This window comes from Rhodamnia argentea, chromosome 8 (genome assembly GCF_020921035.1).
Source record: "Rhodamnia argentea isolate NSW1041297 chromosome 8, ASM2092103v1, whole genome shotgun sequence".
Taxonomy (NCBI): Eukaryota; Viridiplantae; Streptophyta; class Magnoliopsida; order Myrtales; family Myrtaceae; genus Rhodamnia; species Rhodamnia argentea.
The window spans coordinates 20,296,310-20,310,306 of NC_063157.1; the positions used below are offsets into that span (position 1 = coordinate 20,296,310).

At 40.4% G+C, this 13,997-nt stretch overlaps 2 protein-coding genes across 2 annotated transcripts; both read left to right on the top strand.

The window, feature by feature from the left end:
- Positions 1-761: 761 nt before the first annotated feature.
- Positions 762-13,832, top strand: LOC115726550 (caffeoylshikimate esterase-like). Its single transcript, XM_030656466.2, has 7 exons — positions 762-933; positions 1,032-1,188; positions 1,280-1,426; positions 1,552-1,682; positions 2,443-2,679; positions 2,773-3,084; positions 13,687-13,832. The coding sequence occupies exons 1-6, from the start codon at positions 931-933 to the stop codon at positions 3,052-3,054; spliced, it is 957 nt and encodes a 318-aa protein (XP_030512326.1). The 5' UTR covers positions 762-930; the 3' UTR covers positions 3,055-3,084; positions 13,687-13,832.
- Positions 11,445-13,832, top strand: LOC115726554 (caffeoylshikimate esterase-like). Its single transcript, XM_030656476.2, has 6 exons — positions 11,445-11,608; positions 11,707-11,863; positions 11,952-12,098; positions 12,223-12,353; positions 13,045-13,281; positions 13,376-13,832. The coding sequence occupies exons 1-6, from the start codon at positions 11,606-11,608 to the stop codon at positions 13,655-13,657; spliced, it is 957 nt and encodes a 318-aa protein (XP_030512336.1). The 5' UTR covers positions 11,445-11,605; the 3' UTR covers positions 13,658-13,832.
- Positions 13,833-13,997: the final 165 nt, after the last annotated feature.

Below are 13,997 nucleotides of genomic sequence, written 5' to 3' on the forward strand. Positions count from 1 at the left end.
ACGAGTGGCCCGAACCCGAGGGCCGCCAATGTGGACAATTTCAACCCGTTGGGTTGACCCGATTGCTAATAAATCCTCCCGAATTAATATATCACAAGAGTCCACTATTGCAAGTTGGGCAATGATCTCATGGAAAGCCAATATAAAATGCAATAAACTTGAAATCGTCGAGTCTCATGGATTATTTACGAGTCTACACATCTATATTTGATCCAAGATTCTCGAAATTACAGATATTTCTTTTCGTAGTTAATTTATTTTCCTTTTATGCGAAATATTTTCAAGTCGCTCTCCTCATTCTTTTTTTATATATATTTTGGCTAAAAATATTCACTCGCCTTAATTGCCAAACGAATTTTTTTTTTTTTTTTCATATAGCATGCATGTAGCGCCTGTATCACCTGGCAAATTAAGAAGAACGACGAGAATCACAGCTAAAAATCTTGGGATTCTCGGGCATCCAAGCCCCTCCTCATGATCTTCTTCTCCTCTCCATTCCCTTTAAGTGTCTATTTTTCTCTAGGGTTTACTCTTTACTTTACCATCTTGATGTTCTTTTGCTTTGGTGACTCGAAAAGGCATAGTCCAAGTTGGAAAATAGAGTGCTAATAATAAACAACTGGGCCCCACTTAATTTCAGATTTAGTTGATTTTTTTTTCTTTTATTTTTTTGGTAGGGCATACCTTTTAACTATGAGGACTCATATAAGAAGGAGAAGCGTGAAGATAGAGAGCCTCCCATTATAGAGCCTCCCCATGCAAAGTATTCTCTTCTGTCTTGCGTAGATTTCTCATTCGGATCTTCGTATATTGCTGTCTATCCTCACCTTCCTTTTTCCTCTCCTTTCTCTTATATCCTGTCCGAATCATTCTTTCCACACCTCAGATTTTTAATAATTTCTCAGACTTCCTGGGGATTTGCTCGAGCGAATGGTGAGATCGCTTTCCTCCTTTATTGACCCTCGATTCTCATCCTTCATCTGATGCTTTGGATCTTCCCTTCTCTTACGTTTGTTTTCATCTGAATTCAGGCGAATCAAATCGCAGACGTGAGCTATGAAGAGGAATATGTCCTCAATTCTAGAGGGTTGAAGCTTTTCACCTGCAGATGGCTTCCCAGCGGCGAACTGAAAGCTTTGATCTTTATCTGCCACGGTTATGCCATGGAGTGCAGCATCACCATGAACAGTGAGCATATTTTCTTTTTAATTTGTCGGTTTATATCTGGCAGAGGTGGATTGAATCAGACAACTAAATGAATCGTATCGGTATTATTCAGGCACGGCTATCCGGCTGGCGAAGGCAGGCTTCGCGGTGTACGGGATCGACTACGAAGGCCACGGGAAGTCGGACGGGATGCAGGGGCTCGTCAACAGCTTCGACGACGTGGTGGACGACTGCTCCAATCACTTCACCAGCATCTGTGGTCAGTTTCTGTCTTCTACCCTCTACCTTCCTCTCTCGTTAAAGGAAGTTTCATGATTCATTCATTCATCCATCCTTTGGCTATTCTGGGGTTGACTTTTTTGAGCTTGCGAATGTTTTTTGCAGAGAAGAGAGAGAATAAGGGGAAGATGAGATATTTGATGGGAGAGTCGATGGGAGGAGCGATGGCCCTCCTCTTACACCGGAAGAAACCGGATTTCTGGGACGGTGCTGTCTTGGTCGCCCCCATGTGTAAGGTGTGCGTGTGCCCCCCCTGATTTCTCTGCTTTTTTCCTTCAAATTTTTCATTTTCCATCATTTTTTTTTTTTTATCCTGTTTTCTTGTCGTGTCCTCGGTTCCTTTTGGTAGAAAAAACCATGGCGGGTCAAAGATGGATCCACTCCAAGACATCTGCTGTGTCTCTTCTCATTTTTTTGACTTTTCTTCCGTTCCAATCCAGACAATGGCAATTATTTTTCTTTTTTTGTCGGAAAATATTTGTGTTTCTGTGGAACTCCAGCTGTAACAAAAGTCAAAAACAGAACTGCTGACAAAAGAAAATGAATATTTCTGTCCGGGCTTTTCTTTGTTAACAAACTCGATGGTGATGAGTTCATAAGATGATAAATTGTGCTTATTACAAGGTACTTTAAGCCAGAACGAACCGTCAGGTTCCAGCTGAAATGTCTTTTTCAGGGCTTAGGCTAGGGCTACATGTTGCTACATCAGAAAAAGTCAACTCCTGGGATACGATAATCACCTAATCTAATGGGATAGTTGATTGGGACTTGGCTTGCTCAATTAGGTTAAAAGCCCTATAAATTAATGGAACTTGGAAGAATCGAAGGAGATCAAGTAGACTTTTGCATTACATAAGAATTCATCTTCTTAGTTGGGTTTTCTTCTTACCTTCAACTATCTATTTTTTTGAAAATTTAATGCATGAGGGATGTATAGATATTGAGAAATTCATTCATTCACTTTACTTATTTATTTATTTATTCTTTGAGTTTCAGATTGCAGAGAACGTGAGACCTCATCCCATGGTGATTACTATCCTAACCCAACTGTGCAGAGTCATTCCAACTTGGAAAATAATCCCGACCGATGACATAATCGACCTAGCTTTCAAAGAGCCCGAGGTCAGGGAACAGATAAGAGCAAACCCATATTGCTATAAGGGACGGCCTCGCCTGAGAACTGGCCACGAACTAATGACGGTCAGCATGGACTTGGAGAAGAGACTCGACGAGGTAATGCTGTTTCTCTCCAATTTCATCATCTACTTACTGGGATTTATGATGAGAAAAAAATCATTTTACTCACAATGAATCTTACTTAAACAGGTTTCGTTGCCGTTCCTGGTCCTGCATGGAGGTGAGGACAAAGTGACGGACAAGGCGGTGAGCCAGCTCCTCCACGAGGTGGCCTCGAGCGAGGACAAGACGTTCAAGCTGTACCCCGGGATGTGGCACGGTCTGCTCTACGGAGAGCCTCCCAGCAACATCGACATCGTGTTTGCCGACATTATCAGCTGGCTCGACGAGCGGAGCGCTCTCGGGAACTCGAGGCTGGAGAGAGAACAGAAAAGCGCGGAGGACGATGCCCACTCTGTAAAGGCCAAATAGTGGGGGGAAGAGCGAGGCTAATTGTTTGATCTATACATGAAGAGAGAAAACAGAGTTTTCTTTCTTGTCCTTCGACTTCTGCCTCAGCAGATCGGCCTTGGCTGTCACGATTCAATTTCAAGACGGAAGGCAAGTTCAAGTCGCAAGAACGGGCGTCGTCTCTCATCCATTTCTGTGATCGGAGGACCTGTGACCGCTCTGCTTCGGCGACTGTGAAACCCTAGAGACTAAATGGGGAGGGTTCAGCCTTTATGCAGGTTCGTTCATGGAGGAGGGGATTTGTTTTCTCTTGCAGTTGCACGTCAATCTCTTGTTATCTATTGAAGAAGATCCCAATTGTTGTTCCTTTGTTGAACATGCTACGGAATTGATTTTGTTTTGCATTTCTAGTGTTTTAGAGGTTATTAATATCCATTCCCATAGACGAAGCAAATTCGTGTCAAAGAGATTGTCGGTCCTAGTCCGTGCCTTTAAAATTCTGAGGGACGAAATGAAATCAATTCGATCTTTCAATGACTGGACGTCCACGAAGCAGAGCAGTCACAGAATTAGTTTCAAGATTCGAGATTCGAATCTAGTTGTATAATCTAGAATAAGTTTCGCATTAATCCATTCTGAGTAAAACAAAGAACACATTATCTCAGCACATGCCCAAATCATTATCTCAATATAAAATCTCAAACATAGAGGATTTTCACAATACCCAAAATCTCAAACTTGTCGACAATGTGATTTGTTGGATCTTTTGACTCTTTGCCGGTTGGCTAATTCAAGGTTTAAGGAACATAGGTTTACTTTTAAAAGTATCATGTGGCTGGCAATTCAAGGTATTGATGGCTCGTCGCGAATACGAATATAGTATTCCGTAGAAAATGTCCCGTATTAATGTTTAACAACCGCTTTTGTCTTGTGTAATCACGAGTTCCAAAGCATCATACTGTTATGGAGCAAAAGTGCTGCCGACATGAGCTCTCAAAACTTATTGTAATTGAGTGGGAAATTGGGAAGGAATTTGTTAGGAGTAAATTGATCTGTTATTCACAAAAGGCATGGAAAAAACTTGAATGTGGGAGGACCAATATCCACTCTAAACCCTTATGTATAGTATCCATCGGGAGCTATATATGCAATAAGTGATAGTTGAACAAGCCAAGGACAAGCTTTTGGAACAAACAATCCGGATCCAACAGTAATAGCTGATGTATGCCACGTGTCCAGATGTAATAAACACAAATTTTCACATATGAAGAATCAAGCGACATTGGACCTCCTCCATGGGGAGCAAGTGTAGACTTTTTATAGATTAAGCAATACAACGGATATTACAATCATATTCAAATCATTCAATCACTCTCATGTTTCTTCACCCCCAATCACACCCAAAAACTCACAAATAGCTTAGTGATCACAAATCGTTGCGAGACAATATCTCAATCAAACAAAAGAATTACAAAGATCTAAACACGAGATTTTTGTGACTCCAAACACTCAAGATGGAACGTATAGGCACGCCGCACTATTGATTGTCATGGCTAAGTTAGGACTTCAAATTAAAATTAATCCAAGCTGCTTGCTTAAATGTTTTCTTTAAAATTGAAAAGGTACCAAAGGGATGCTACTCAAAATATTAGCATAACCAAATCTCCAAACTTATTAATTTATGCTTCGTAGAACTAAAGTATTTCTTCCGATACTTTGTTTAAGTGTCTTATCAACCTACCGTAAATTGATTAATGACGACTCCAAATTAAAATCATTTGCATGCTAAGAGTCAACACTAAGTAGTGATTTGGTACGAGCTTAGGAGTGCTCAAACTAGGTTAATAACTTAACAATCCATTAACCTAAGAATTTTTAGGTCGCCATAGAATATGTTAATCAAGGTTACACAAGGCATCACAATAGATACTAAGGATATCAGCAATCTTCTCACAACCCTCTTCGAAGCTTCCCCAAACGAGAAAAAGGCGTCAAGCAAAGAACAGATGTGAGAAAGCAAGCCCACTTATGGAAGCTTTTGAAAGCTTTACATGTTGACACCTAAATTTGATTTTCTTTAAATCATTCATTTTGTACAAAATGAGAACTAGTCTTAGTTCTCACTAAAAATTAATTCCTCAAGATTGCATGTTTTAATTTCTGTCGGTCACGAATTATCATTTGTATCCAGGCCAAAGATGAAGCAATTGAGCTTAAATTTGACGGGCGGTTGGACCAAACTTAGTCCGAGATTTTCTGACTAATGTCACGAGGGTGTGCCGAAAATTGACAAGAGCATTTGGACCTATTTTCAAGCTCAATTCAGTCTATTCAAGTTTAATTATATAATTGAGGCTTTTAATTAAACATCTATTATTTGGAAAAAGCCTCGATTGATCTCGAAAATTTGAGACGAGCCCATAATTTGGTCGGGAAAATTCGGCCAAGGGGGTATCATGAATGTGCTGAATTTCAATGGGTTTAAACCTAATTTTGAATTCAAATCAACCCATTTTAGCTCTTGTAATTATGCGGGATCTTTAATTAATTACCCATTTAATTAATTGAGGCCCAAGCCAAGCTCGGGATTGCAGCACAAGCCCATAAGAGCTACCATCTTTGGCCATGATCATTGTCACCCCTATGTGACTGAAATTTCGGAGAGTTTTAATTGGGTATGACTCTTCAAAATTCAAATTAATTGAGAGTTTAATTGATTTGGGATTCCTACTTTAGCGAGAGTTCTACGGATGTGAACTCTAATAATCTAATGGCCATTATTAAATCCTACTCTAGCTAGGATAATCAATCCAATGGTCATTGACAATTCCTACTCCTACTAGGATTGGTAGATTGAAGTCTATATAAGCAAGCCTTCACTCGAAGCACTCTCATTCATGCACATTGAAATTTTCAGCCAAGCCTAAGAGCAGAAAGTAGAGAGCTTCTCGAGTAGTTCAAGGGTTTGATTATCTCCCCCAAGGTCAAGACAATCCCCTTCCGAGCTCTCACCCGAGTGCTGGCCAAGAACCCCCCAAGCCGAGCAAGCTGCGCCTCGTCGAGCTCCGTTCATGTCTGCCGTCTCCTCCAACTTGCGCTACCACACAGCCTCGGTGTCACGAGACCTCACCGGCCGCCATGCATCACGTTCCGGTCCCAGTGTGGCCGAGAGCAGCCCCCGGAATCACTCAATCAGCCCACTCGTCCGCCTAAATTGCCCAGCGGGTCTAGTCCACTAATCGGTCTCGGATCAACTCCTGTTCGGTGTTAAAACGGCTTGCATTTCTATTCTTATTTGAGATCTGACGTGGTTGTTTGCTTGGTGCAAGAAGCTCAAAGATTTTGAGCTCAATCAGTAGCGAATTCGGATTAAAAAGAGTTGTTTTGGCACGGTAAGCAGAGTGCAGAAATTTGCTTGGAAAAGGTATAAATTTTTCACCTTTTGATTGTAATCCAAGTCTTGTTAAATTGGTAACATGCATATATGTTCTTGCACCTCAATGAACATAAAGGATTTGCAAATTAAAAGCAGAAAATTTAGCTCTTTCTTGGACCAAACAAATGAATCCTTAATTGATTCTCCAAGTTCAAGCTTTTTTAGATGTTGCTTGTTGTATTGCCTTTAATCAACCATGTTAATGTCGCCGGTCGCTCTACGTTGTGCTTTGACCTGGAGTTGCTTGAAAAGATTTATGATTTAGCATACCAAAAATAGTTCGTTCTTTGATGAACAATTGAGTTTACGTTTTTTTAGTAAGAATCGAAAATTGGCCTTCATGGTATAAAACTACGACTTTTTCAAACAAGCTCGATTTGATTATGGAATTAGTTGAATTTCATGCACAATTTTGAGAATCGATTAATTTGATTGGAAGATATCTTTTCTCAAGTTATGTTCAACAATTTTGGATCGAATTGAATGGGTTGAAAAAAGATTAATTTTTGGGAATCAAAGGTGATTTTCGGCACATATCATCTCTTGGCTGAATTGCTCATAATGGTTATGGATGATCTTTGTTTTGGTTTCTATCCATGGTTGGTTGAATTGTCCTATCTTGTGGCTATTTAATGCTATATCATGTTATGGATATTGATTGAGCTTAATTACATTTTATCTGATTTTTGAATGCTTTATTTGGATAATATCTAATATGTCATGAATAAACTTTTTGATCTCGATGATTATCTTTAACATATGAGTTGGTTGGATTGCTAGTTGAATTGCCTTATCCCTTATGAATTGTCTGAGTTTATTTAATTTGAGGATAAGATTTTATTGGATTGGATAATTATCCAAAATTTTGAGAATTATCTGAAAATACCTTTCAAATCTTAAGGGATAATTTCTCAAAATCAAAATAGAACCTTGGATGAGGAAAGATGGACCCCACTTTCACAATTTCGACCATCCCACATATATTTTCGAAAATTAAAATAAAATTGTCCATTTTCTTGCTTGTCCGGTCATGTTTGTTTGATTATTTTAATATTATATATAGTTTGTACAATTATAAATAAACATGCCCATAATATATGCTCCCTTGTGCCTAGACCCTTCGCAAATTAAATTGCATTTTCCTAGCCATGATCTTATAGAATGGGGTTATAATTTAGTATAGAATTTTGTAATCCGCCATTTGTATTAAGGGATGATGTTATTCTTTACCTTTATCCGTATACCGACTTGAATCTAAGAGTATGTAGAGGATAAAATTCTACTCTAACCCTAATCTTTGGGTATAAGTGAATTTATCGGAATTAAATCGGGTATATTATGAGCATTTTGTTTATTTTTGTTCATCATTTGCTTCAATTTAATTCATGTAAATAACCCTCGTTTTTCTATATTCAATCATGTCAAGAGTCCATTTTTATATCACAAATAACATTTAATATAAGTTAAGACTTTGAAAAATTATTTTCTTAATTAAAATTGGATATTATTGCACTTTATGGCTTGTTTTCATAATAATCACCATTTTATTCGAAAAATACAAAAATCTCATGATTTTCGTGTATCACATGGTCCATTTCGTTTTTCTAGATCATTCAATTCACATCATCAATCAAAAGGAATTTTTCACGAAATTTGATACCGAAAGGCCATTAATTTTTTCAATTAATGTAACCAAGTCTCCTGACTCATTTTCTCTAGTTCGCAGAACTAAGATATTTCTCCCGATATTTTATTTAGGTTTATAATCAATTTACTGTAAATGATTAGTGGCGGTTCCGATTAAATAAATTTTGCATGAACTGAACTTAAGTTGCGATTCGGTAGGACTTGGGAGGGTCCGAATTATATTAGTTACTTTAGTTAATCCGATAATCCGTTAACCTAAGGTTTTCCATTTTTAGGTCGTGACATTCCAATCACCACTATAGCGGGCTTCTTCAACGATTTTGACTCAAAATGTCTACACAGAGAATAAACAGATAAGACGACATTGGATCGTCACCCTGATTAATACCACGACTAGGTTCAAAAGGATTACTCACGCCACCGTTTGAAAGAGTTATAGCAGATGCAGATGAGACGGACTTCATGACAAGTCAACCCGTATGTCAGGGAATGAACTAAGGTTTCTCAGGTGTGATCTCATTCAAACCCATCATTAGCCTCTTCAAGATCTATCTTTATGGCAGAACAGCCTTCCTTAACTTTCATATTCTGCATCATGTGGACGAATCCTTAACGATGACAGCATTATCGTGGCTACTTCTTCTGGGGGGGAAAAACCAGCTTGGTAAGGCCCCAATGAGGTCATCCAGAAAAGGTACGAGCCTATTAACCATAATCTCCTTGATCACTTCATGCAAAGTCTTACACAGGTCAATTGGTCCATCTAATCGAATGGTCCCGGCTCCTTGGCACTTAGGAATTATACCGAGCAGAGAATCATTCCAATGAGGAGGAAGGTTTTGCGTTAGACAGTATGTTATACCAGAATCTCGTGGAGCGTTTGTTGTCAAATGATTGGGAGAATCCCGTCCATGTGACTACAACAATAAATCATATGTTCAGCACTTGTCCTTGGTCCAGAATGCTCTTCTGCACAGTGACGAAGCAAAAGCCAAAAGGAGCCCACTCCCCCACTTTTGAGCCTCTACATGTGTGGAAATGCTGGCCGAATGATCATTTACATCAGTAGAAACGACACACAAGACGGTCCAAGCCAACCATGTCAATCAAATTTAATGTGCTAAGCTCCAATGTAATGGTACGTTGGAGCTGGGACGAGTCCCAACCCTTGTAGTATCTCTCGCTGGATGTGGGCTTTGTCATATCAATATGTGTATTATGTATGTTGATAAACCGACTGACGGCAATATAAATAACATCATATGGTCACTGCTATTTATGTAAAACTTTATTCTTTCGGTGGTCAGGTGGTGTCCGGGCCAGCTCTCCCGTACCTCGACGTATGCAACTTGGGCAATCTTGTGCACCGCCGCTTTCCCGTATCCCCGCACCACATCTATTACCACTCGCGTTCGCACTGCGGCTCCATCACGATCACATCCACGCCACCGGTGCATGCTTGAGAGAGAGAGGAAGGTGGGATAGGGATCAACCCGATAACCGTTCACTCTTTCAAGTATGCTCTAAGCAAGATCAATCTAGAAATCACAACGTTGTTGCTAAACTTGTATCTTCTTTTTTGGTTCCACAGAGCAAAAGGAAGGCCAGGTCGGGTCTTTTTTCCCCTCCCGCGTAGGGGTAGGAGCTCGTGCCAAGTCAAAGCTGCCGTCCAACCCCGCCGACTTGCGCGTTTGACCCCGAGCTCGTCGGGTGTACAATACATGTAGGGCCGTTCAGCGGGGCCCCACGTGCGTGTTTCCCGTGCACGTGACGGATGAGTAAAACGAAAACATGGAAAAAGAGCAGAAGAAAAAGAGAGGATCGCCATCAATTAGCGCAATTGCCAACTCTATCAACTTGGGTTGCAACTCGAGTGACACGTCAATGAGATTTTCAAAGCACTAATTACACGTAATAGCCAACGAAATAATGCATTACCTAATTACAAATCTTTTTGTTAAGTTGCATAGCAAATGATTTGAGGAACAACTGTTAAGGAGGAAATTCATGATTAAACAACGAAACTGGAGAGGAAATTACATAATCAGTCTATAAAACCTCTTGTACGGGTACCAATGTAGCCCTACTTTTCAATCTATTAATTTGACCCTCCCCCCACCTTGAAGGAGTGAAATGTCAATGCAATCATTCAGGTCGACTTTCACAATAAATCTCGGAAATGGCGGATTCGGCCTGGATTGCTGAAATGGCGGTTCAGTCATCATCGATTGTCCGGCCTACAAGATATTCCACCAGGTCCGAAGAAAATTGATCGGAATATTCGCATTATAAATTTATAACTAATAAGATAATTTTCCATGAAACAGGAAATAAGGGATATGATCGAGCATCGACTGATTTTTTGGATAATGACTAATCCCCTCATAACAATCTTTCTTTATTTATTCTAGACTTGGTGGTCTTTATTTGGTCGAAATTGGCCCCGGCAATTTTGAACTCATTAAATGAGTTGGCCACGTGGGGACCAAAGTGGACAATTTCGACCCGTTGACCCAATTGCTAATAAATCCTCCTGAATCGATAATATATCACAAGAGTCCACTATTGCAAGTTGGGCACCCGAAGAAGGGCAATGATCTCGTGGAAAAGCCCATATGAAAATGAAATAAAATTGGAATCTTCTAGTCTTATGGATTTTTCACAAGTCCAAAAACGATCTTTGTCTATTCACTCTTAAATTCAAACATCTATATCTACTCCCGGTACCTAAAAGTATGATTCAATATTATCGAAGTTAGAGATATTTCTATGGCCTCCGCATAGATAACTTATCCTTATTTTTATGTGAAATATTCGGCTAAAGATCTAAACTCACCATCAAGTTTGAAATTACTCTTCCCATTTTCTTTTTCTTTCTTTTTTTTTTTTTTTGGCTAACAAAATTTACTAACCTCAATTATCAAACGAATTCCTTTTGTTTTTCCTCATGTGACGTGTGTATCACCTATCAAATCAAGAAAAAATGCCAAATTCACAGCTAAAAATCTTGGGATTGTTGGGCATCCAACCCCTTCTCATGATCTGTTTCTCCTCTCCATTCCCTTTAAGTATCTATTTTTCTTTAGGGTTTACTCTTTATGCTTCATGAGAAAACCACACCTGATCCTGTCATGCTAATTCAAAGGCCACTTCTTGTCGTCCAAGTTGGAAAATAGAGTGCTAACAACAAACAACTGGGCCCCACTTAATTTAAATAATTAGTGGGTTTTTTTAAAATTTATTTTGGGGTAGGGCATATGTATTAACTATGAGGACGCATATAAGGAGGAGAAGCATGAAGGTAAGAGCCTCCCCATGCAAAGTGTTCTCTTCTGTCTTGCGTAGATTTCTCATTCGGATCTTCGTATATTGCTGTCCATCCTCACCTTCCTTTTTCCTCTCCTTTCTCTTATATCCTATCCGAATCATTCTTTCCGCACCTCAGATTTTTAATAATTTCTCAGACTTCCTGGGGATTTGCTCGAGCGCATGGTGAGATCCCTTTCCTCCTTTATTGACCCTCGATTCTCATCCTTCATCTGATGCTTTGGATCTTCCCTTCTCTTACGTTTGTTTTCATCTGAATTCAGGCGAATCAAATCGCAGACGTGAGCTATGAAGAGGAATATGTCCTCAATTCTAGAGGGTTGAAGCTTTTCACCTGCCGATGGGTTCCCAGCGGCGAACCGAAAGCTTTGATCTTTATCTGCCACGGTTATGCCATGGAGTGCAGCATCACCATGAACAGTGAGCATATTTCCTTTTTAATTTGTCAGTTTATATCTGGCACAGGTGGAATGAATCAGACAACTAAATGAATCGTATCGGTATTCAGGCACGGCGATCCGGCTGGCGAAGGCAGGCTTCACCGTGTATGGGATCGACTACGAAGGCCATGGGAAGTCGGACGGGATGCAGGGGCTCATCAACAGCTTCGACGACGTGGTGGACGACTGCTCCAATCACTTCACCAGCATCTGTGGTCAGTTTCTGTCTTCTACCCTCTACCTTCCTCTCTCGTTAAAGGAAGTTTCACGATTTATTCATTCATCCACTCTTTGACTATTCTGGGGTTGACTTTTTTGATCTTGTTATGGTTTTTGCAGAGAAGAGAGAGAATAAGGGGAAGATGAGATATTTGATGGGAGAGTCGATGGGCGGAGCGATGGCCCTCCTCCTACACCGGAAGAAGCCGGACTTCTGGGACGGTGCTGTCTTGGTCGCCCCCATGTGTAAGGTGTGTTTTGTGCCTCTGATTATTCTGCTTTTTCCTTTGAGTGGGAACCAAAGAAAAAAAAAACAGAACTGCTGACAAAATGAAGATGAACATTCTCTGTCCGGGCTTCGTTGGTCGATTGACCGGTTCAAGGACGGGGATTTTGCAAGGGTTAACCCCTTCAGAGTGACTTGTCCTTTTCTTTGTTAACAAACAAACTGGACCATTTTAACCGACAAGGACGAGATTAGGCTAAGCCCAGACGGAACCAGATTAGGTTCCAGCTTGAAATGTCATTTTCATTTCAGGGGCTTAGGCTGGGGGCTAACCACAATGTTTGCTACATCAGAAAAAAAACCTCCCCAACATTTGACTTTTCCTAGTCTTGAAGCTTCCATCTTAATAGACATGTCGATCGTCACGTTTTCTTTTAGCATCCCTAGAAAAAAGTCAAGTCCTGGGGATAAGATATTCAAATGACGTAGTGATTGAGGGGGGCTTGCTTAATTTGTTATTAAGTCTTGAAAGATCTTGGAAGATTTGAAGGCATCCAAGAAACTGTATGGGTCTAGAAGGAGATCAATTAGACTTTACATTACATAAGAATTCATCTTCTTAGTTGGGTTTTCTTCTTACCTTCAACCTTCTATTTATTTACAATTTAATGCATAAGGGATATATAGAAAGTTCTTATTTATTCTTTGGGTTTCAGATTGCAGAGGACATGAGACCTCATCCCATGGTGATTACAGTCCTAACCCAACTGTGCAGAATCATTCCAACTTGGAAAATAATCCCGACCGATGACATAATAGACCTCGCATTCAAAGAGCCCGAGGTCAGGGAACAGATAAGAGCAAACCCATATTGCTATAAGGGACGGCCTCGCCTGAGAACTGGCCACGAACTGATGACGGTCAGCATGGACTTGGAGAAGAGACTCGACGAGGTATGTTATTCTCTCCAATTTCATCATCTACTTACTGGATTTATGATGAGAAAAAGCATTTTACTCACCGGCTTCTTTCGATGAATCTTAACAGGTTTCGTTGCCATTCCTGGTCCTGCATGGAGGAGAGGACAGAGTGACGGACAAGGCAGTGAGCCAGCTCCTCCACAAGGTGGCCTCGAGCGAGGACAAGACATTCAAGATGTACCCCGGAATGTGGCATGGTTTGCTCTATGGAGAGCCGCCCAGCAACATCGACATCGTGTTTGCTGACATTATCAGCTGGCTCGACGAGCGGAGCTCTCTCGGGAACTCGAGGCTGGAGAGAGAGCAGAAAAGCGCAGAGGACAATGCCCACGCTGTAAAGGCCAGATAATGAGGGGAGAGCAAGGCTTATTGTTTGATTTATACATGAAGAGAGAAAACAGAGTTTTCTTTCTCGTTTATCCTTGTCCTCCCCGATTGAGTTCACAGTCATAAGAGATACTCCAGTGATCCTAGTCCGTAGTTCCTATTCCGAATTGTATTTACTTAAATGTTTCATTCGTAAATTGTCCGGGCAATTTGCTTGTTGTACAGAGTTACCATTCAAAGGGAAGAACACTGTCCTGGATTCTCTGTCTGACAACATCTGCGAGATGGCCAATGGAGCATCGAAAGAACCCAACCAAAGAAATTATAAGGAAAACAAGAGTTAAAAAATAGATATCCTTTCA